This window comes from Aulostomus chinensis, chromosome 19, assembly GCF_037954235.1.
Source record: "Aulostomus chinensis isolate RoL2024-O1b breed Wild chromosome 19, RoL_Achi_v1.0, whole genome shotgun sequence".
NCBI classification, from domain to species: domain Eukaryota; kingdom Metazoa; phylum Chordata; class Actinopteri; order Syngnathiformes; family Aulostomidae; genus Aulostomus; species Aulostomus chinensis.
The window spans coordinates 4,245,359-4,265,992 of record NC_141338.1 but is presented as its reverse complement, the minus strand read 5'-3'; the positions used below and the strand labels follow the sequence as shown (position 1 = coordinate 4,265,992).

Genomic DNA, 20,634 nt, shown 5'->3' with positions numbered 1-20,634 from the left:
ACTTTGGGACAGGAGAGAACGCGACTCCCCCAGCCAGACTCTTGGGGTACCTACTGTCGGATCTACATAACTCAAAGGCACATGGCTTTACTGTTTTGTCGGAAGTCAGCAGCTTGTCAAACATTTTTTACTAGTAACGGTTGCTAGGATGTTGCTGATTGGACAAATACCATTTGGGGACAGGATTTTGTGAAAGGTCAATTGGACGAACACGTGTACACGTATTTTACAAGTGCATTTTTAGTCAGACTAATGCAGTAATGCCACTTATAAAAACGTTATTAAATGTGCTGAGAAACTACGGAGGAGGTTACAATGGAGCCTACGACATTAACATGAGTCAACAGTTGCTTGTAATGATTCTCGTTGCCAGAAGGTGGAGACAAAAGTGACACTCTAGCTTTAACATCAGCATGCTGACATTAACCACTGTTCAGGAAGCAGTGCAATCATTATTGTGGTTAATAAACCAGCAGTTCTCCGATCAAAATGTCTTCCTTCATGGGGATGTATCCCTCAACTCAGAAATTCATGGACTCAGTGAAGATGATGAATATTTAATTTGTCTTTATTTAAAAAAACAAACAAAAAAAGGCAGGTTCAGTCATTACAAGTAACACAGAGTTGAATAAGCACAGTGAGGCTGGAGTCCAGTGAGGTTCCTATCGTCAGTGCAGTTGAAGTAATCAGTTGAGAGCATTTTGGCTCTTGATCCTGCTTGTTTGCCACCAGACTTGACCGGTTAAAGTCAAATAAACTGTAAATAAAATCATGTCAATAACCGTCCCAGACGTCAGCCTGTTAGAGGCTCCGTAAGGTTGCCACACAGCAGAACTGTGTACCTCATTTGTTGTGCTTCTTATAGATGGAGATGTACTCCTGCACATCATCCAGGGATCCCAGGACCACGGGGACTCTCTGGTGGATGTTGGTGGGCTGGATATCCAGGACATTCACAGATCCCGTGGTGGCCAAGCCTCCGGCCTGTTCCATGATGAAGGCCATGGGGTTGCACTCATACAGCAGCCTCAGCTGAGGAGCACAAAGACGAGTGACTTTACAGCAAGATACAAGAGAGCAGCATCTTCCCCATCTTCCCGAGAGCCAGATAAGATGTACAGCCTTTCTTAGCTTGTTAGCTAAGTGCAATGAATGGTAGTGGGTGGGAAATGTTAGCATACTTCATTCAAAAGTCCTGGAAAGTACACAGCATTTGCCTGCATTAATATAAGTAAGTTTGTGTACTTCAATAATTTATGAGAAAGAGAAAATTTAAAAAAAGAAAAAGTAATACAGCTATGTATTAGCTGACTATGACTTGGTGTAGGGATTCGACGCAGCACCTAAAAAGGCTACATTTGTTTCTTTGGCCGACAAAATAAAACATGCGATGAACAACTGATGTTACTCATCAAGGCCCCCTTTGTCAGAGAGGATCACATCTGAACAAACCCAAATCCTGAACCTGATCCATCTGAGGAAGGATATGAGGATCTATCAGAGGTTTGCTAACACTTCCCATTCATTTCCATTCATTGTGCTAAGCTAACTATAAGTTAGCAGGTCTCAGCTCCCTAATGCAGCACAGAGGAGATTGGGGTGACTTGCTTGGGATTGTGGAGGATGGCAAACAAGCATATTTGCCCCCCCCCCAAAAAAAGTGACATGTGACATCAACACGAATTATTTGAAACAATAACAAAACTTTTGTTTATTTATAACACTGTTCTCTCCCTCACCTTGCCCTTTGGACTCTTCACATTGGCAGGATATAAAAAGATGCCTCCATACACCAAAGTACGATGAACATCAGCTACCATGGAACCAACATACCGACTGCCGTATGGAGCCGAACCATCCTGGAGACACAAAGATTTAACTTTCACAAAATCAGATCAGTTAACACAATAAAATTTTAACTGTCGCTAAGACACCCAATTCTACATCATCAAACAAAGTACACGCTGTATATGCAGACTTTACCTCTGGGTATTTCTTCTTTTGAAGGTACTCCGTCACATCCGGATAAAAATGCTGTGCGTATCCTTCATTCAAGCTGTAGATTTTCCCTTTTTTCTTAATCTTCACGTCGCGATCCACGAGGATGAACTCTCCGATCGCCTGGGGAAACGAAATGTGAAGGAACAGATGAGAAAAATATCAGGCCATCGTGACAAAAACAAACTTACGTAACCCACCAAAAGAATTTGCAATGACAAAACAACAATTTTGATGCTGTCCGTTACGTTATTTATCGTACAGGGTCAAGCATGAAGCAGTTGACTCCTTGGCCAGTGGAGAGGACCATCATGGTGGCGCTGCCGTACAGAGCATAACCAGCCGCCACGATTTGTCTCCCAGGCTGCAGAGCGTCCTTCTCACATGGCTCATCATTTGTGGTCTGTGGAACAACATGTGGAAAAACGTCAAATGAGAGAAAGACATTCAGGGATGATGTCGGGCAGAATTTGTGGTCTGAATAATCAGCTTGTTGTGATACTTAGAAGATGATCGTGTCCCTGTTCTGTTGGAGTGGCGCATACCCACAGTTACTACATCATAACTACATATCTTTTGAGGCAGAGCCGGCAGGTGGAGTTAGTAGTACTGTATGCAGTAAATGGCCCCTGTGCGTGATTATTATGGATCATAGTATTTGATATTATTGCAGTCGCATTAATGTTTAAACAGCAGGCAAAGCTGCGCTCAGTCAAATAAGTACGTAATATATTCGTTGGTAAATTAATCTGTAACAATATCTGATAATTTATGACTTCATTACATCACTCTTCTCATGTGGCTGAGTAAGCTGAAGCTAAAACAAAGTACGAATTTAAACCAGTTTAAAAAAAAAGTGCAAAGAAATGCTTTTACGAATAAAAAAGAAAGGTGTAAGAGGACGTAAGTGCAAACTTCTCTCTACATCTTTTGAGAATGTAGTTTTAAGTTTGTGTTGTTTGTGAGTGTCTGTCTAGTGAGTTTTTATGTAGGTCAGTTGTGTATTTTTCATGTTTTCTATTGTTTCACCATCTTGCTTGACTGTATTTACATGTTTTTAGGATTTTTTTTATTCATCTAACTTGAGAAAATGCATACTTATGAATATTTAGAGTTTGTGATTCAGCCGCCAGCCTACCTGGCAGGACAAAAAAGAAAATTTTTTAAAAAATGTATAACTTATTGCACCTACCTTTTTATAGATGGCAAAGATTGTTCCAATGGAGACGAGACAATCGATGTTTGAGGAGCCGTCGAGTGGGTCAAAGCAGACTATGTATTTTCCCTGTCGGATGAGAAGAACAACCGTCTAAATGTCTGCAGGAACAACAATACTTGAGATGAAGGAAAGAGCAGTGTTTCCACAGTGCAAGTATAAACTGATGTGCGTACTCTCTTGTCTGGCTCCACGATGATGGCCTTCTCATCCTCCTCTGACACCAGCACACAGGAGGAGAAGGACGACTTGATCATGTTGATGACCAGGTCATTGGACAGGACGTCCAGCTTCTTCACCTGGTCCCCAGTCACGTTGGTGCTGCCAGCAATGCCATAGCTGTCCACGGAGGAAAGACAACAAAAATGGAGGGTATAAAAATAGATTGTGCTTCCTTATATGATGCTTTTCCATCCATTAATACTTGGTCACTAGTCTGAAGAGTCAATGATCTTCCTGACCCGTGCGCCCTGGAGGGTTACCTTTGGTCAGGGCCTCCGTTCAAAACGTAACTTTTCATACTGTATGCAAATAAATAACTCTTCATTTCACACGTGTAAGTAGAAAAGAAGGAAAAAAGCTTCAATCAAAAAAAATCTGTCATCGAATGGTTGCAGTTTTTCCTCAGGAATCCTTCAAGAAGTAACTGCACCTTGTTCACCTTCATATCCATGCAATTGTCTTTTAATTTTTAAAAAGAAAGAAATATTCCTTACAGGTTGGCGATCCCAGCCTTCCTGACTGCGGTGGAGATGGCTTTGACAGCTGTGCAGATGGAGCTGAGCAGGTTGGTCAGCTCGCCGGTTCCCTGGGCCCTCCGTCCCTCCTCCAGCACAAACCTGGTGAGGGTCAGCACGTTGGTATCGAATGCTCCCTTTTCAGACATTCTGCTCTCAGTTGTGAGACCGGAACCTTAGGAGTGAAGCAGGTGAGTACGGTCCCAAAGTTAAAAGGTGGAGCTGAGAGCAGAGATAGAGGACAGGATGGGGGGTGTCACTCTTCTCACCAATCACAGGTGGCATCTCCCACCTCAGGGGTTGTAACTTCTTCTGCAACTGAGTTTGAAAGACCAAAGTTCAAAGATAATGAAGTTTTCCCGTGTTAAAGCAACAATGGCTTAACCTGATATGATCATGGCTTAAAAGTTACTGCAACACTTCGAATTATTGGAACCCTTTTAATTCAGCACTAGTAGCTCTAGTTAGGCCCGTTTCCAACAGAAACTGCTTGAAAATGTGATGTCCAACATTTCCCAGAGCAGACAGGCTCGTCCAGTCAGGGCAGTCGAGACAGGACTTTCTTGAGCAGTGGTTAGGGATTTGGCTCAGGCTTTGTTCAGACTGATTTGGGCATTTTCAGATTAATTTTAGACAGTCTGGACTGCAAAAGAGAAAAAAAAAAAACATGAAATGCAATGTTTGAAAATCAGATCCAAACCACATTCGAAGGCGGTTTAAAATGTGATTCCAATCGGGTTCCTACAGTTGTGTTTCAGTCTCAACGTTCAAACGGGATGTCAGATTCTTCCTGCATCACTGACATCATGACACAACAGCAGTGCACAGCCAGAGTGACAGAAGTGCATCGCAGGGGCTAAGCTAAGTTGGCTAAACGTCAAGAGCAGAGACAAACATGGACAATGTTGAAATAAAGACGTGACAGCATGTCAGGAAGGGATCCATAGGTTGTAGCTGCGGTGCCAGAGAAAAATTAAGAAAACAAAACAGTGCCAGCAGTTGGTGACACTTATTTAGATCCGATGCTACAAAGAATATAAAATCACATTCAAACAACAGAGAGAAAAGGAAACCTCCGTTCTGAGGAAAACTTTAGTGTCTCAACAACCAGATTATATTGAATAGGTTGAGGTCAGGCACAAATTTGACTTTTTATCTCAGGAAAAGGACATTGAACTGAAAACTACAGGAATGTTTTTGATTGTAATCTTTTTTTATATTCCCATTAGGTGTGTCTCACTGGATTCTAAAGAAAAGCTGTTAATTTCAGAGTGATTCAAACTCTGAATTATAAGCCTCTCGGCGTGTCAGTATGGGACACAACTACCTGCACAGCACTCACTCAGCAACCCAGCAGTGCGTAAACATGCTGCTCCTGCATGATCCTGAAGAAGTGTAAAGTTCAAAGCATGGGACTCAATGTACTCATCTAGCTGTATTGACAAGTGCGCATGAATAAGTATTTCTGAGGTCGCTCGCAGCTCCATTGGGAGGGTGCACGTTATCTGTGTGTCAGTGTGTCGTTTATCTGACAACATAAGAAAAAGAAAAACACACAAAAAAACTGAAATGACGTCACAGTTCAGTGAATTACAACGTGAGCTTCCATTCAACCTGCCAGTCTTGTTTCACAACAGGACACTGAAGATGACCTTTGAACTCCACAAGAAACCAGGTGTGATAATAGACAGCTCAGCAGAGCAGCTGTGTGTGCATCCAACCTGCTTTGAAGCCAGTTACCGGGTAAAACAGCATATTAGGTTAACATAGAGAATAAATATCTGCACACCGGGCGCAGCTCCCAATGTTCAACCCAACCAGGTCTTCATCTGGCAAACAGTTAGCACGACAGACAGAAGAGCATATATACACAGCACTGGGAGGCTGATGACATCAGTGAGTGAAAGTGGCGTCAGCTGAGTTAATTAGGCAGGCTGAAAGCACTCGTCATGAGCGGCTGGCCAATGTGACACAGCCTGCTTAATTGACTCGTGCGTTTATGCTTTTCTGTGACTGGGATTTGACACTTCAGCATCTCTACAGAGACAAAATATAACACAGTTTTAAGGTCACCCAGAAAAGCTCAAACAAGTTGCCATGACATGTACTTAAGTCTGGCAGTGCTGCACCAACTCTTCTGGGAGAACTCTGGTGCAGTGTGCGAGTCGTCCACATGGTGTCACTGTGCAGCTTACAACGTGTTCAATAGAGATGTGCATCGTCTCCCCTGAGAATTCCACTTCTCCCCTGCCGGTTGCTCTAAAATACCCCCAAACTATTTGGAATTCTCTGCAGCCAAAACATTAAAACCACTGACAGCGTTGAGCCCAACACGTCGGCCTTGCATGAGAATTTTTATATTTACTTTTTGTTAAATCCAGAGATGTGGTCATTATTTCAACTGTTCTTTTTGGAGGCTGTCATTTTTGGTGCAGTTGACTGGTACTGGTTTATACTGGTTTGCGAAATAAGTGATTAATCAATTATAGGAGAAGAAGAAAAAAAACCCACAAGCAATCCTGCTCTTGACCCTTGACCTCATGGGTGGATTTAGTTGCTAAATACTCAACCATGAGTAATAGATAGCCGGCAGCAATACACTCGAGTTGCATGTAGTGCTGAAAATTAAGTCATTGACTGTAGAACTGTGGACTGAGATGCACTCTGGGTCACGTTTGGCTAATATTTTTGATGGTCACTGTCTAAGAGGTGTGAATGATGTATTACATAAAAGACTTTCACCTCCAAAGCTGATCTCGTCATTTATTCATTCATTTTGTTATTTGGATTGAAGTATTCCGAATGCTCGTCACAGTCAAAATTGAGATATGAGCAGAATTTTGGATTAATGGATTGCAAACCATATCATTAATTTGATTAAATGTTTGTACTTTTTACTAGTTATTTCTTCATAAAGATGTCATCCACACAGCTCCACTCCAAAACTTTGCCACTGACGGACACACACTAATATGTGTCCACACCAGAACTCGCAGACAAAAGCGCCTCAATCTGGCATTGAGGGCAATACCAAAGTAAATCATGAAACTTGATGTTTAAGACAAAGATACGTAAAGATGTATGTCTTTGTACAGGGCCTACGTCCTCGCTCGCCCATGCTCAGCTGTGTCTGGACCAAAAGTCTCTCATGGAGGAGGAGAGGTGGGTAGTCATATTCTCCATGACCACAGATGAAGAAAACTGCTTTGAAATTAACTAAAGTGAGTCAAAATATGTCTATAAACGATTGCCAGATCAACCAAACCTGTCACCTTATCATCGCCTGCCTAAAATTTTGCCGTAGAGGAGTCAGACACAGTAGACACACGTCGTCTCTGTGACATGCTGCTGATTCCACAGAAGAAAAGGCATCATTAATATTTTACCAGGGCTCCTCATCACCCGACTCCCAGGAGCACCTGCTGTGTGGATGGCAGCTGCTGCGCATGTGCACTGGCACTTCAAACTGCTGGAGCTCAAACTTGACTTCTGTAAGGGTTGAAGAAGAAAAAGGGAAACTCACCATTTCTACAGACCTCCTCCCCCAAAGCTACTGCGCGACATTGATCTTGCACATCTCTCCGAAATGTTGACCCGCACAGGTGAGTGACTTCTTACCATCACATGACTGGCTAGCAAGGCCCAACAGGTGGAGAAAATGCTCCTTAAAAAAAAAAGAAAGAAAGAAAAGAAATTCATTGTTTTCTCTCAGTCTGACCACAGGGTGTCAGGCTTCAGCAACTGTCAACTAACCCTGTTCGTGGACGAAGGTCTGCGGTGTAGAGTGCACTTTGTCTTCATGTCAAATTAAGTAACAGACTCCTGATGAGACTCAAGAGTCACCGCTTGATGCGTTATCTTTCAAACTAACTGCAAAATAGTCAACAGACTTGTAGTACAAAGAGGCAAAATAAACAGCAGAATCACTTTGACATGAGGCCCACCTAAGACCTCTTGTTCCCTATGTGATACTGGATATATGCTAACATTGTATAGCTTGTTGATCAAGTTACTGTTGTTAGGATTTTGTCTGTGTCTTTCTCTCCTACTTCATCCCTCAGTTGCAAATTCATCTTTTCTCATGCATGTTCTCTCTCCGTTCACCGCTGACGTGCAATCAGCTTTTCTAATTTGCCGCACAGAGCAGCACAAATAGCACTTTGGGTCACTGTGGCTCACTCTAAAGAGAACTTGCCAAATGTATTGGTTTTATTGCTTGAGACGTGATCTCATGTCAACATTTTCAAACAAGATTTCGGTGAAATATATTAGTACAGTTATGATTGAGACTGGAAATAAACACATGAATGTCACTGGAATCCATTTATAACCTCTGCCAAGGTGAAGCTTGCTCCCTGTCAGCAGAGGTGTAATATAGGCAGATTGGTCATAGCACCACCTGGTGGCGACAGGAAGTAATGTAAAACATATATTGACATTATTTTGAAAGTTTATTTTTTAATTCTGTTGTTCGTACACTCATATTACCTAATTATTATACTTTTTGTGCATATTTTCAGCAATACTTTATGTTTAACTCTCTTTGGGGAATTTTTTCTTACTGTCACCAAGGCATCCTCAGCGCCTGACACTGGAACTGGAGGCATTATTAGTGAGGAAGTCTCCTCAGGACCGCCACACGCTGCAAACAGAAGGTGCTTACTGTGGAGAAAGTGATAGGGCAAAGCGACGCACCAACAGCGGTGTTCACTGAGGTCCTTCCTTTGGTTCAGTCCACTTCTGCAGAACTAACTCGAATATGTCATGGCTTGGTATTGCATTTCCCCGATGCAAGCATTATAAGGTAATTGACTGCTGGACCTGGAAGGGAGAGAGATTGAAGGAGTAATGCAGTAAGACCAAAAGCTATTCATCAAGATGTGGCGCATTGTTAAACTGCTACGTTTTTCATTTTCCTCTTGCTTATTCAAAGTTGCATCTGGATAACCAGAAAGGTGAAATATCATCATGGCTCACAGCAGGTACATCTTTAAAAATGCTTCAGGTAACTATTTTGATACATTATTACATGTTTCAACGTCTTGTTCAGTGTGGAACTTCTAATTTGTATTTTAGTGTCTGTTCAGCCGTTCATAGGAATTTAATAGTGACTTAAAGAAAATTGTAAAAAAAAAAAAAAAAGGAATATCCTAAAAGCACACTCCCATCAGTGGTTCAACACTGACTGATAGAGTGATACAGTTTTTCATGAATTCATCGGCTGACAAATGAAATCTCTGCTGCTTTTATGTTCTCTGGCTTAAACACTTCGAAAATGACGGTGGTGAGAGAACCTGCCAAGGGTATGGTCGGGCATGCTGAGGGAGAGTTGAGGAGTAATTACAGAGTAGGTCCAGTCTATGGAGAGAGACATACCATTTGGAGAAATGAGACTTCTGAAAATGGAGTGTCTACAGGATTGCTAAATCCTTCTCTGTCCCTCCTCTTCTTGTGGGACAGACTCAGAGAGATTATTGTCAAAAGCATTTCGACGTGAGAGAAGAAAGGTCCTAAACTCAAACAGAAAGGGTAATGTACAAGCGTAGAACACTAAGGTAAGGCTGGAGAGCATTTAACATGCAGTTAGTGTTAAATTTGTATTATTATTATTACTACTTGGGATATTTTCCATGTTATTAAAGGGTTTAAGTGTTTGCTGTGTTTATTTCTGACATGCAGTCAGAGAGACATTTGGAGATATTGTTACTTTGTCTGTTTAAATTTTCCAGAAAGTATTAAGGCTGTTTTTCACTCTGCAAGCATGGTAAAATGGCTGCTCCACTATTGGTCCAACAGGTTACAGCACTCAAGAGTGCCTTCCTAACTCCCTGGAGACAGACTACAGTTATCAGCTGGACCTGGACAGCTGTGTGGACAGCTTTCATAACTCCGGCACCATTAAGCGACTAAGCCTCAAGAGGAGGCCCAGAGTGGCCGTGAATAATGTTGACAAAACCCAAACTGCCATTTCAACCAGTCAGTGGCATTCTGCAGAATCCCTGTCAGCACATGGCAGTGATGATACTAGACTACTGGGTATGTCTTCAACAACAAGAGGTCGGCCTCCTCTTCCTCCACCCCATGGCTCCTCCTCAGATAAACAGTCCTCAAGGAATGAGGGACTGGAGGGCCTACTCACTGAATTTAAGCCTCAGCCTGCCGCAAGATCGCTTGCTTTACAAAGACAAAGCCCCGTGTTGGAAAAGACCATCGTTGAGTCCCACCAAAAGCTGGAGCAGGAGGCGACAAGCCATCCCCCACCTCAGCCCAGTCCTCGTCGACGACTAGCCAGCTTCGGAGGGGTAAGCTCCCCTGGATCGCGCTCCCCCTTCACTGGCTTGGGTGTTTATAATCAAAGCAACAATGGTAACAGGCCTGATAATCTTAGCTCAGCCCTGGGCGGCCGGGGGAGCACTGGCTGTCTTCGACAGAGCCCACCTGGCTCTGGGAGAAGCACCCCCGTTTCGAGCCTTGGCTCCAGTCACTTGCAGAATGTGCGTGATCAGATGGTGGTAGCTCTGCAGAGGCTCAAGGAGTTGGAGGAGCAGGTGAAAATCATCCCTATCCTCCAGGTAAAGATCTCAGTCCTTCAAGAGGAAAAAAGGCAACTGGCCTCTCAGCTCAAGAACCAGAGTGACAATAGGGACGTAAATGATGTGATCTGGAAGACAGCATATAATGCAGAAGCAGCAGAGGAAGGACTCGAGGCCAAAGAGCAGACAGACGGCAGTGACTTCAGGGAGTTCAGGCAACTGAGTGAACAGATGCAGGCATTGGAGAGAACCATCAAGGGTGGACATTTGCATTTACCTCCGCACAACAGGGCCGTCAAGCCTGTTGCAGTTGAAACTGGTAAAGATAAGGAAATCACATCAAAAATGACAAAAGAAAACAAATATGTGTACACTGAACAGGTAGATACAAGGTCGATTGCAATACAAGTGACAGAGGACAACCTTGGGACTCCAACAGAGCGTGACGCAGAGAGCAACGCTCAGCAACTAATAATTGGTGCCATGAAGGAGAGAATTTGCCACTTGGAAGCAGAGTTGAAAGAATCTGCTCTCCAGACAGAGATGAGCCTCCTAAAATTGGAACTCCAGGCCGCAGGAGCTAGAAACCGAGCTGATAAAGCCTCCTTTGCCAGGCCCTCCACGACAAGCACAGGCACAGAGGCTAGGCCTGACACCATAAACCAGGGAGTAGGTAATCACACAGAGCTCCGCGATGCCAGCACAGGAGATATAATCGAAGTTAAAACTGTGGGAGTATCTTGTTGTCGCCCTGAACTGAGGAACGCTAGCACAGGACCAGATCAACCCATGAGCTACTGGGAGGTCAGAGAGCGAGTTGAGACGAGGGAAAAGGGCGTTGGGGTTGAAGTTTTAATGAACACACAAGGAGTTGGGATGGAGATTAAAGTATGTGATGCTGAGTGCAATACAGAGGAACCACTGAAGAATCTGGTTTCTGAGAAAAAGTGTCATTCAGTGGCATGTGGAGATTGTTCCATTGATGTGATCATTTCTGAAGCAAAAGAAATGGTTTCTCGAGGTTCGCTCACGGATCCAGTCAAAGGGATTGATCTCGGAATCATGGCCTCACCCCAGACAGCTTCCCAGCGTACCAACACCGTAGCCAGTTCAGTGTCTCGTTTCACCAACACCAGACATGCCTTTAACACTGAATCCAGCACTAATACTGTCCTCAATACCCAGGACAAGCACACCAACACCCCTCAGGCTGTCACCAGGACCGTATCGGTCGGCAGCAGGGTCAAAGACATCAAATGCTTCCCAGAGACTCGCACGATTGGTGTAGGAACTTCGAATCTGGAAGGAAATGCCTTAAAACCAACATTGGGGATAGTCAACAAGATAACCAGAGACACTGGTGTTGGATTTACAAATATCAATGACAACTTCCTGGTTGGACTGAAAACCCGAAATATGGCCTCTGGACCATCCCATCTACCTGACCCCATCAAGACAAGGAGTATCGGCGTTGGGGAGGGGAAGATACAGGATTTTTCAGGTCTAAACAGGGTCTCTGGTCAGGGGCTCCAGCAACACACACAACCGCAGTGGGACCCTGAGCTGAACCATTACATAGAGAAGATGCAAAGGCTCCTCGGGGAGCACGGCGACCTGGTCACAGAGGATGGAACCGAGGAGGGGGACGTGTTTGTCCAGCAGCACAGCAGCCAAGGACGTGTCAGCTCTCCCTTTCTGACCTGTAGTAACAAAAATGTGCCACAGGGAGGAAGAGATGTGCATGCACCAACCTCCCAGCCATCAGGTAGACACGCAGACTTAATCAGTGCTCAAAGATCTCTTTGGAGCTTTCTTACTAACACGTTGAATGCACTCAGAGCCTCTCACTTTATTTCATTACTTCAGGACCTTAATACTTGCAACATGGGAATTTAAAGCTAAATTTAGTTGCAGTGACACACTTCACTTCTTATTTGCTTATCATCACTCACCGTTAGATGTCACGAATTCATGAATACTTTTTCACCTGCTGGACGTCTCGGTGAATTCAGAAAACCCCAACTTTGTTGCCGTAAGTCAGAGAAGACCAAAGATAAACAACAGCAAAGTTATACAAACCTTCCGTCAACAATCTTTAAAAGGCATCCAAATCTTCGTCATCCAGTTGTGTGCTTTACACTCCACAAACACTTTGATTTAAGACATAAACAACCCCACTAATACGGCTCTGCTGACCATGTGAGTGTTTAAACTTCAATTCAGTAGGAATTCCTCTGCCAGCTCCTTCGTGGGCCAGAACCCTGCTGTCTGGAAGTTACGTTGCCCACCATATAAACACCTGGATGACTAAAAGAAGACTTGGATTACATTGGACAGCGTCTCGGAGAGTTTATAAGTGAATATTTGTACTGTTTCTCTGTTATTCTTTGACCTCCATTAGCTCACAGCAACAAGTATGTGGTGAGTGTTTTCTGAATTCTGGATTTCCCAAGAAGTCATACAGGGGCAAAATAATAATAATAATAATAATAATAATAATAATAATAATAATAATAATAATCACAAATTTAAAACATCTAAAGGTTAACAACTGATACACAAATGATAATCTGAGAGTAAAGTATCACTTTAAAATGATCACGACCTCAACTCGTTTTAACTTTCAACTTTGTTTGGTGTCATTCAGACGCGTAACATCTCCTTCTCTCTTTGCCACAGCTGACAGAGAGCGTCGCCCTCCACCTCAGCTCTCATTGGAGTGCGACAAAGCAAATCCTGGCTGTCAGCAGGGTAGTAATGAGGTGCAAAGGATGATACACATGTTGGAACTGCAGACGTCTTCTGCTGTGCAAGGTAAACATGCATGCGTGTGTGTGTGTCTCATAATCCCAAATGTTTCAAGATCGTTTTCCAGAGAAATACAAAGAACCTGAGTTGGGCAAAAATACTATCTGTGTGAAGTTCAAAAATATTCAGTTTTTCAGACCACTCTCAAGGCCAGGTTTAAATTCACATTAGGGTTAGAGGAAGCGGCTGCCTCTGGCTTGGCAAGTTTACATTCTGAGGGTTACACTTGCAATGTTTGGAATGAAATCTGGTTTTAGAAGGCGTCGTAAAGAAGTTTGTGGCTGAAGGTCTAAAATGGAACAGCTATGTAGGAGGAACTGTCGAGGGAGTACATTTTCTCTTCCCAAATGATTTGAAAGAATACGCAAAGCGTGAATATTTTGCCAAGTGCTGCTCTAAAAGTCGTGGATATATTTTGTTATATCCTATATTCAGTGAAGACGCAGCTTCTGCTCTGTCATTGTTTCCAGAAAGATCAGCTAATTCTGGTGTGCTGCACAATGTCATGAAGAAACACCACGGCGACCAAAGCTGCAGCAGCACCAGGAAAAGCATGAGGTTTCTGAAGGTGTCCTCGGGGTAAGTCTTCCTCTTCCTCCACTGCGAAGCTCACAGCTTTTACTGCCTTAAACTCTTGTGTTTTGTCCTTAGACTGGAACCCACGTTACCACTGAAGCCTACTGCTGCTGAGAGGGTCAGCTCTGAGGAAGTGAAAGGAAGAGGAACCAAGAAGTTAAAGGAAGCTTCTCAAGGTGGAACACAAGCAAGACAGAGTAAAGGTGGCACCAGCAAGGGAGCCAAAGGGTCCGCAAAATCCCACGCACAGCAGGGGTAATGTTGGACACATCTAGAGGTGCACCGCTCCAAAAAAAAAAAAAAAGTTGTAATAATGTGATAAAATGTTAAAATTAGGACATATAAGTCAAAGTTATGACATAGAAAATATTTCTTAATGTCAATCATCAATCACAGAACCCATCACCACTCATGATTATGTCTTTAACCTCATAAATTTGACTTTCTATATCACACCTAACTTTGCGTCTGAATTGCATCATGTTTTCGAACAATTTTGAATTTACATCACAGTTTATTTTCTAATCATGACTTTTTAAACCTCATAGTCATTCACTTTTATGTCAAAAGGGCAACTTTAGCTGACAATTACTTCACCGCCGTGTAAATACTTTCATTTCAAGGTTATTTTCTTCCTATATATATTTTCTGTCTGGTGGAAATGGATGTCCGTAGCATATCGTCGTATCATGTCCAATGAGATTTCAGCGTTAAAAGCCACACCACATGTACATTCCAAGTTTAAAGTAGGCCTCTTAGCTTTTGGTCCTCTCGTTTCTGAACCACACAGCTGGTAACCTGCAGCATTTGGGGTTTTTTTCAGGTGCAAGTTAAGTGAAAAGATGTTTTCTGCTTGTCAAGTCTTGAAGATGCACCTGAGTGATGACACAGCTGTGTCCAGGGAGGCACTGGTATGTTTTGTTCACTATATTCTGTGCGCATACCAATTGAAGCCACTGTGTGTACATGCATATGTATGTGTGTGTTTACGTGTGTGTACGAGCATGTCATATGTGATGGTATGCCACTGGATGGGTGTGGTGAGATGCTGAGGCGTGGCGTGGCCAAATATGTCCCGTAAAAAGAAACTGCTTTGGTGCTGGACACAATAAGCTCAGGAATGTGTCACTGTATAATTTTCTGCCGTGGCACTTAAAGATGTCTGAGTGACCAAGACGCCTCACTTCCTCCAGAGGGAGAGCCAGAAAGGGAAGTCGAAAGCTGAAATGTGTTGGCCAAAACACGCCACAACCTTTTTTTGGTTGTTGTTGTTTTTGCAGATGAAATGAGTCCTCATCCTTATGATGCTGTTGTGGAGGTTTTTCATTTTTTGAGTTACATTCCCATTCCCGTGATTATGATGCGTTCGCTCCTGTCAGAGTCAAAAGGGCTTTACTTGCTGTGAACTATGACAATTTTAAGGCCCTAATATAGTCTTTTATCCCTTGATGGTTGTTTTTTGTTGTTTTTGTTTTTAAATTTCCCCTTGCAGCATGATTGCCTTCAAACAATCCAGCAAGAGTGGTTCTCCGTGTCCAGCCACAAGTCGGCTGCTTGTGACTCTGTGAACGACTGCTTGTCTGCATTCCGGGTCATTTCACCCTCAGTACTGCAGCACGTCGCTAACATGGCTGATGGAAACGGAAACACAGCTCTGCACTACTGTGTGTCGCACTCCAACTTTGGCGTTGTCAAAAAGTTGCTTGATGCAGGTATAGTAAACCACACCGTTCATGTTACTAGGACAGGTTTTTGACACAGGTTTTTCTGTCCTCGTGCACTGCTGGCAACCTTCCTGTTTTCTCCTCAAATTAAAACATGAAATTTCTGAGCTTTTTGTGTGAAATAGAAAAAGACATCATGTACAGCTCAGCAAGCTGGTGAATGGTGCTGGCAGACATTGCTATGCTTCCCAACGGCCACGAGAGGGCAACGAGGCTAATTTGTGATTCAGAGAGCCACCATGTCCTTCTGTATCTGGATAAAACAGCACGAGTCATATTTTTGATTTTTGTAAAAGCACAATAAACATTTTCTCTTTTCATATCTTCAGACTGCTTCATAACCAAGAGCTGAAGGATGGATTCACTACACAGTGTGAATTAAAAATTAGTGATAAAAATCAAGCCCTGAAAACAGGAAGAGAGGAATAAACGTTCACAACCAGATGAGATTGATGCTTTTTACAGTTAAAGCTCATCTGGATCGCAGTCAAAACTTTCGAATGGTGCGTGAAATATCTGAGTGATCCCGCCAACAACTGCAGCTCTGTCTCCAAGTATTCAGCGACAAATACACGCAAGTGTTCTTCAGTTCAAAAGTGAAGATCTGTCCAGATGTTTGCAGGGGCAGGATCGATAATTCAAAGACACTCTTCACGTCGAGGCCATTCAGAGGCTTGAATCAATATGAACAGAACAGACAAAAGCTGAAAAGGTGTCCCTAACGGAGGTGGTAAAGCAATCTTTCTGAGCTTTATCTAAAAGTTTCACTGCAGCTGCCGTTAGAGATTAGAAGTGCCGTTGCATGGTCCTATGCCAGGATGAATGGAGGCTTAACATCCAGGGGGTGAAAAAGAAAACGTAATCCTCTTTATCGCAGAAATACAGTGTGAATGTTTTGTTTGGGACCGAGCCGAAGTGAAGCTCAAAATTTAGAGTCTCTTCGCCTTCCACACGGTTAAAAACGAGTGAATAATTCAGTTACAACAGGGAGAGGTATGAATTTAAAAATGTCAACTATTTATTTCACAGTTACGACTTTCTTTCCTTTTATCTGATCATTATGACGTGCTACAACACAATATTTACTCTTTTTTTATCTCACAATTGACTTTTTAATCTTACACTTGTTGTCTGAGGATTTTTTTTTTATTGCACCACTTTTGCTTATCTCTTAATTTTATAAAAGAAAAAAATAGCATCATGACTTCCTTGTTCTCATAATTTCTAAAAGTTAACCTGAGAATTAAGACTCACTATCGGTCAGTTCTGACCCCCCCCCCCCCCCCCCCCCCATCATGAGCTTTAATTCTCATTATCATTCATATCTCATGCCTACATAGCTTGATGTTACAGTGAGTATATTCGTATTAGAGAGGCTGCATTTTTAGTTGTTGTATTGTTTTGTTTTCTTAGATTTACTCACTAAAACCCATCCAAATAGGTTTAAAGCCAAAACACGTATCAGTTTATTCCAGGTCTAGATGCCACATCACAATAAGACCATCATGTAACTCTCTTCCTTCCACCCGCGCATTCTTCTCTTTGGTTTCTTCAATTGCGGCCGGCTGTCGACCGTCTCTGCAGAGGTGTGTAACGTGAATCAACAGAACAAAGCTGGCTACACACCCATCATGCTGGCTGCGCTGGCTGCCGTTGAAAGACCGGAGGACATGAGAGTTGTGGAGCAGCTCTTCACTAAAGGCGACGTCAACGCCAAAGCCAGCCAGGTCAGTCGTTCCTCAGGTAAAAGGTATAATTCCCCTCTATCATTCATTCCTGCTTTTGTGATGCTTTGGCTTCAAATAAAGGATGATACCATCACTCATTGCCTTTTTTTTTTTGGTCTGAAATTAACGTGACAAACATTTGCAATTAACGTTGTTTTGTTGTTGTTGTTGTTTTCTCAGCTCACAGAAGCATCTAGTACACGTCAATTGTGGCTACAAAGTTTGCAGTTGAACATTTTCTTATGTTCTACAGCAGTGGTTCTCAAACTTAAAAGACAAAACTCTGGTTTAAATTTGATGGAGTTTTTTTTTTTTAAAGAATTTTACAGGTGTTTTTTTGTTGTTGTTGTTTTTTTGGCGTTCCCCCTGAGGTGACTGTGCAGTGCTCCTGGGGGAGCACATATCGAGTGGCTAAGAGTGCCTGTCCATCACTGATTCGATCTCCCGGATCTCCAGAGACCACGTCAATGTGTCCTTGATCCCTTTAACTGCACCTGATGAGCTGTGGGATCCTTTCATGTCAGCGTACGCCATCTGTGTGTGTGTATGTGTGTGTGTGCAGGTGCGCGTGTGTGAATGTGCGTGTGAATGTGTAAATGAGGCATGGGTTAACGAGTACCGCTATGGTAGTGAAGGTGTTAAATGAACTCCATTGATCACTAGTGGAAATGTACATCTTTGCATGTTCCGTTGGCAGGATGAGGTGTGAGGCTTGTAGGCTCTGGTTATGACTGACCCTGTTCCCCGTGTTTGACCCCTGACCTCTCCTGTCCAGGCCGGTCAGACGGCTCTGATGCTGGCCGTGAGCCACGGCCGCATCGACATGGTGAAGGCCCTCCTGGCTCAGGGGGCGGAGACCAACCTGCAGGATGACGAGGGCTCCACGGCGCTGATGTGTGCCAGCGAGCACGGCCACGCTGACATCGTAAAACTGCTGCTGGCGCAGCCGGACTGTGACGCCACGCTGACTGACAGTGTATGTGAGTCGCTGCTGACACTTGGGTGGCTTCCAGCTGTGACGTTTCCCACTTTGATTCATGTCATTACAAAAAAATCAACACTTGTTAATTTTGTTTTAATTAACTCTGCATGAGACACGCTGGAGTCCCTCATAACGAATACGTGCCGGATGTTTTTTTTTTAGTTGGTGTTTTTAACAGCAATACTGCCATTAATGCTTTTGTGCAATCACAGGATGAAAGCACAGCCCTGTCAATCGCGTTGGAGGCGGGACATAATGACATCGCCGTGCTTCTTTATGCACATGCCAACTTCTCCAAAGGACCGACGGCGGTATGTGGGTCAACATCTTTTTTTTTCACAGTGATTTTCAAAAAAGAAGATTTGTACATAAAGTTAAAAAAAAAAATTGTGTGTGTGTGTGTGTGTGTGTGTTTGTTAACAGGCAGCTGCTCATCTCTGTGGAAGTAGAAGTATCTTTGAATGAGCCGACGCTCCAAAAACGACAGGAGGACGATCTGCATTGTGGTTAAGCAATAAGAAATATGGATTTTTCAAATGATAAATCTGACAGAATATGCAATATTCATCCTGCCGTCATCTATTATGTAACATCACGAAAGCTTTTCCTGTAATCTCTTGCCATTCTATCTGTTTTTTCGGAAAATATTTTTTAAATGCAAGACCGTCGCTTCAATATTTCATGGTTGCTGAAGAATAAAAAACAAAGTAACAAATACGGTTTGAAATAGAGATAGAAAATTAAACTCGCGCATCCATATTTGTAATAGAGTGATATAGATATCACTTATTTATAAGTTGTCTAAAGGTTTTCTGTGTCTGCACGAGCTTCAAGAAGTATGATGGAATCCAATTTTCATTTTAATCGTGTTCATTTCCTTCTGTTGCCGTCGCTGCAGCTCTCGCGGTGTTTTCATGGCTCCTCCATGTTGCATCTTCATCACAACGCCGTGACACTGACAAAGCCTCCATAGCTCGGCGGTTTCTGCTCTGTAAATAAAGTGCCTCATTATCGATTGCAGTGCTCTTCTCCAGTTACTGCTCTACGTTGCTTTCAAGTGATGTGGAAGGGAGGCAGGATGGTCGCGGAGATGAGGGTGTTGGTTATTTGAGCCATCGCTCTGGTCCTCACTAAAACCTCAACAATAATAGAACACGTTGCCATAAAATTTGGAAAATGACATTTATGGTCCCACTGATGTATGCTCAATCCCTCCACGCCACCACGCCATCGTAAAGGTTGCCTTTGTGCTTTCGAGAGAAGTAACTCACAACTGCTGGATGGATTGTCATGAACCAAATATAGAATGTATATAATGATGGAGGACACGAAAGGAAGCGCATCTAAACTTAAGCCGGAGACCTCCGTCACACCCTAGGTGGGTGGCTGTAGTGAAGGTCATAAACACGCCCCCTGGGTGTCATGACTGTCGCGTAAATGCAGCTCTTTTGCTTTCTATTCATCAGACTTTCTGGTAAAGGAACGAGTTCAGCAAGAAAACCTTTAGGGAGTCATGAAAACCTGAAAACATGCTTCATTTAGCAGTTTAGGAGGGGGGGAAAATCAATGTATTTTCCCTAAAATAGTCATAGGAAGCAATAAAATGCAATTGTAGAAAAGAGGAGTGTTGTATTTGTCCAGTCATTATGCAGTATACTAAAAAAACCAACTAAATTATCTCCAAAATATCAATATAAAGTATAAGAGGCAATAAAATACAAAAAGGGGTGTGTCCTATTTCCCATCTGGAACTATTACCTGGTAGTTATTGGAGTCCTGAGGTCACATGACATGGAAGCGGTTGAAGAAAAAATATAATGCTGTTTGCCGTGCAAATTTCTCGATGTAGTTTCAGCTTTCTGTTGCGGTTTTGTTAGTTTTATAAAGCAAATCTCACTGGTCAGGTTTAGAAAAAAAAAAAATCATCATACTTGGGGTTAAAACAGGACCTGTCACGACGTTACGCTTGAGTTGATTAATTATTGATGCAGAAAAGGAGGAGTGGGTTGGTTGCCTGGTGATTGGCTCCGGGTGACCCTGCAGATTTGAAAACTGCAAAACAAAAACATTGAAAGTGCACATAAAGTTAACTTCCCGTAATCGTGACTGTCAGTTTTAAACTTTAAGCGATACACCTGCATCAAACTGGCACCTCCTGAATAAATTGAGCTCCGCTCCGATGCTGCAGCTCCATTCTCCGATCACTACTGCAGACTGCGATTCCATAGCGTGTCACCCGGCAAGATGGCAGTGACTGTATCCAGCAAAACACCTCCATAAATGGCTCCCATATGCTCTGATAAATATCCAAAAACCCTTTCTTGCACATTATG

At 43.0% G+C, this 20,634-nt stretch overlaps 2 protein-coding genes across 14 annotated transcripts; one reads left to right on the top strand and one right to left on the bottom strand.

Annotated features, from left to right (window-relative positions):
• Nucleotides 1–545: 545 nt before the first annotated feature.
• fbp1b (fructose-1,6-bisphosphatase 1b) lies at nt 546–5,836 on the bottom strand. 7 transcript variants are annotated; one of them, XM_086187466.1, is made up of 10 exons: nt 5,692–5,715; nt 4,221–4,269; nt 3,931–4,126; nt 3,391–3,553; nt 3,191–3,283; nt 2,261–2,401; nt 1,984–2,121; nt 1,740–1,859; nt 843–1,032; nt 546–757 (listed from the first exon to the last, which is right to left on the bottom strand). In XM_086187466.1, exons 1-9 carry the CDS (start codon nt 5,704–5,706, stop codon nt 844–846), a joined length of 1,104 nt encoding a protein of 367 aa, XP_086043592.1. In that variant the 5' UTR covers nt 5,707–5,715; the 3' UTR covers nt 546–757; nt 843. The 7 variants fall into 7 exon arrangements, with proteins under 7 accessions (XP_086043592.1, XP_086043593.1, XP_086043595.1 ...); XM_086187467.1 differs by lacking the exon at nt 5,692–5,715 and adding an exon at nt 5,741–5,826 and having other exon boundaries at nt 546–1,032; XM_086187469.1 differs by having other exon boundaries at nt 546–1,032; nt 5,673–5,758.
• A 3,601-nt stretch (nt 5,837–9,437) lies between these two features.
• LOC147243718 (KN motif and ankyrin repeat domain-containing protein 1-like) lies at nt 9,438–19,649 on the top strand. Of its 7 annotated transcripts, XM_086186923.1 has the most exons (11): nt 9,438–9,506; nt 9,748–12,249; nt 13,164–13,298; nt 13,763–13,871; nt 13,944–14,123; nt 14,692–14,779; nt 15,361–15,580; nt 17,177–17,319; nt 18,095–18,295; nt 18,514–18,612; nt 18,725–19,649. In XM_086186923.1, the coding sequence occupies exons 2-11, from the start codon at nt 9,990–9,992 to the stop codon at nt 18,764–18,766; spliced, it is 3,477 nt and encodes a 1,158-aa protein (XP_086043049.1). In that variant the 5' UTR covers nt 9,438–9,506; nt 9,748–9,989; the 3' UTR covers nt 18,767–19,649. The 7 variants fall into 7 exon arrangements, 3 of the variants coding, with proteins under 3 accessions (XP_086043049.1, XP_086043050.1, XP_086043051.1); XR_015110345.1 differs by lacking the exon at nt 18,725–19,649 and having other exon boundaries at nt 17,177–17,335; nt 18,514–18,611; XR_015110346.1 differs by lacking the exon at nt 18,725–19,649 and having other exon boundaries at nt 17,177–17,335; nt 18,095–18,299; nt 18,514–18,590.
• Nucleotides 19,650–20,634: the final 985 nt, after the last annotated feature.

Coding starts and splice junctions, on each gene's coding strand:
- fbp1b (XM_086187465.1), bottom strand. Junction 3,284..3,390: donor TCGTGGAGCCAGACAAGAGA/GTACGCACATCA, acceptor CTCATCCGACAG/GGAAAATACATAGTCTGCTT. Junction 1,033..1,739: donor TGAAGAGTCCAAAGGGCAAG/GTGAGGGAGAGA, acceptor TGTGCTCCTCAG/CTGAGGCTGCTGTATGAGTG.
- LOC147243718 (XM_086186923.1), top strand. CDS start 9,990: ATGTCTTCAACAACAAGAGGTCGGCCTCCTCTTCCTCCACCCCATGGC. Junction 12,250..13,163: donor ACCAACCTCCCAGCCATCAG/GTAGACACGCAG, acceptor TCTTTGCCACAG/CTGACAGAGAGCGTCGCCCT. Junction 13,872..13,943: donor TTTCTGAAGGTGTCCTCGGG/GTAAGTCTTCCT, acceptor TTTTGTCCTTAG/ACTGGAACCCACGTTACCAC.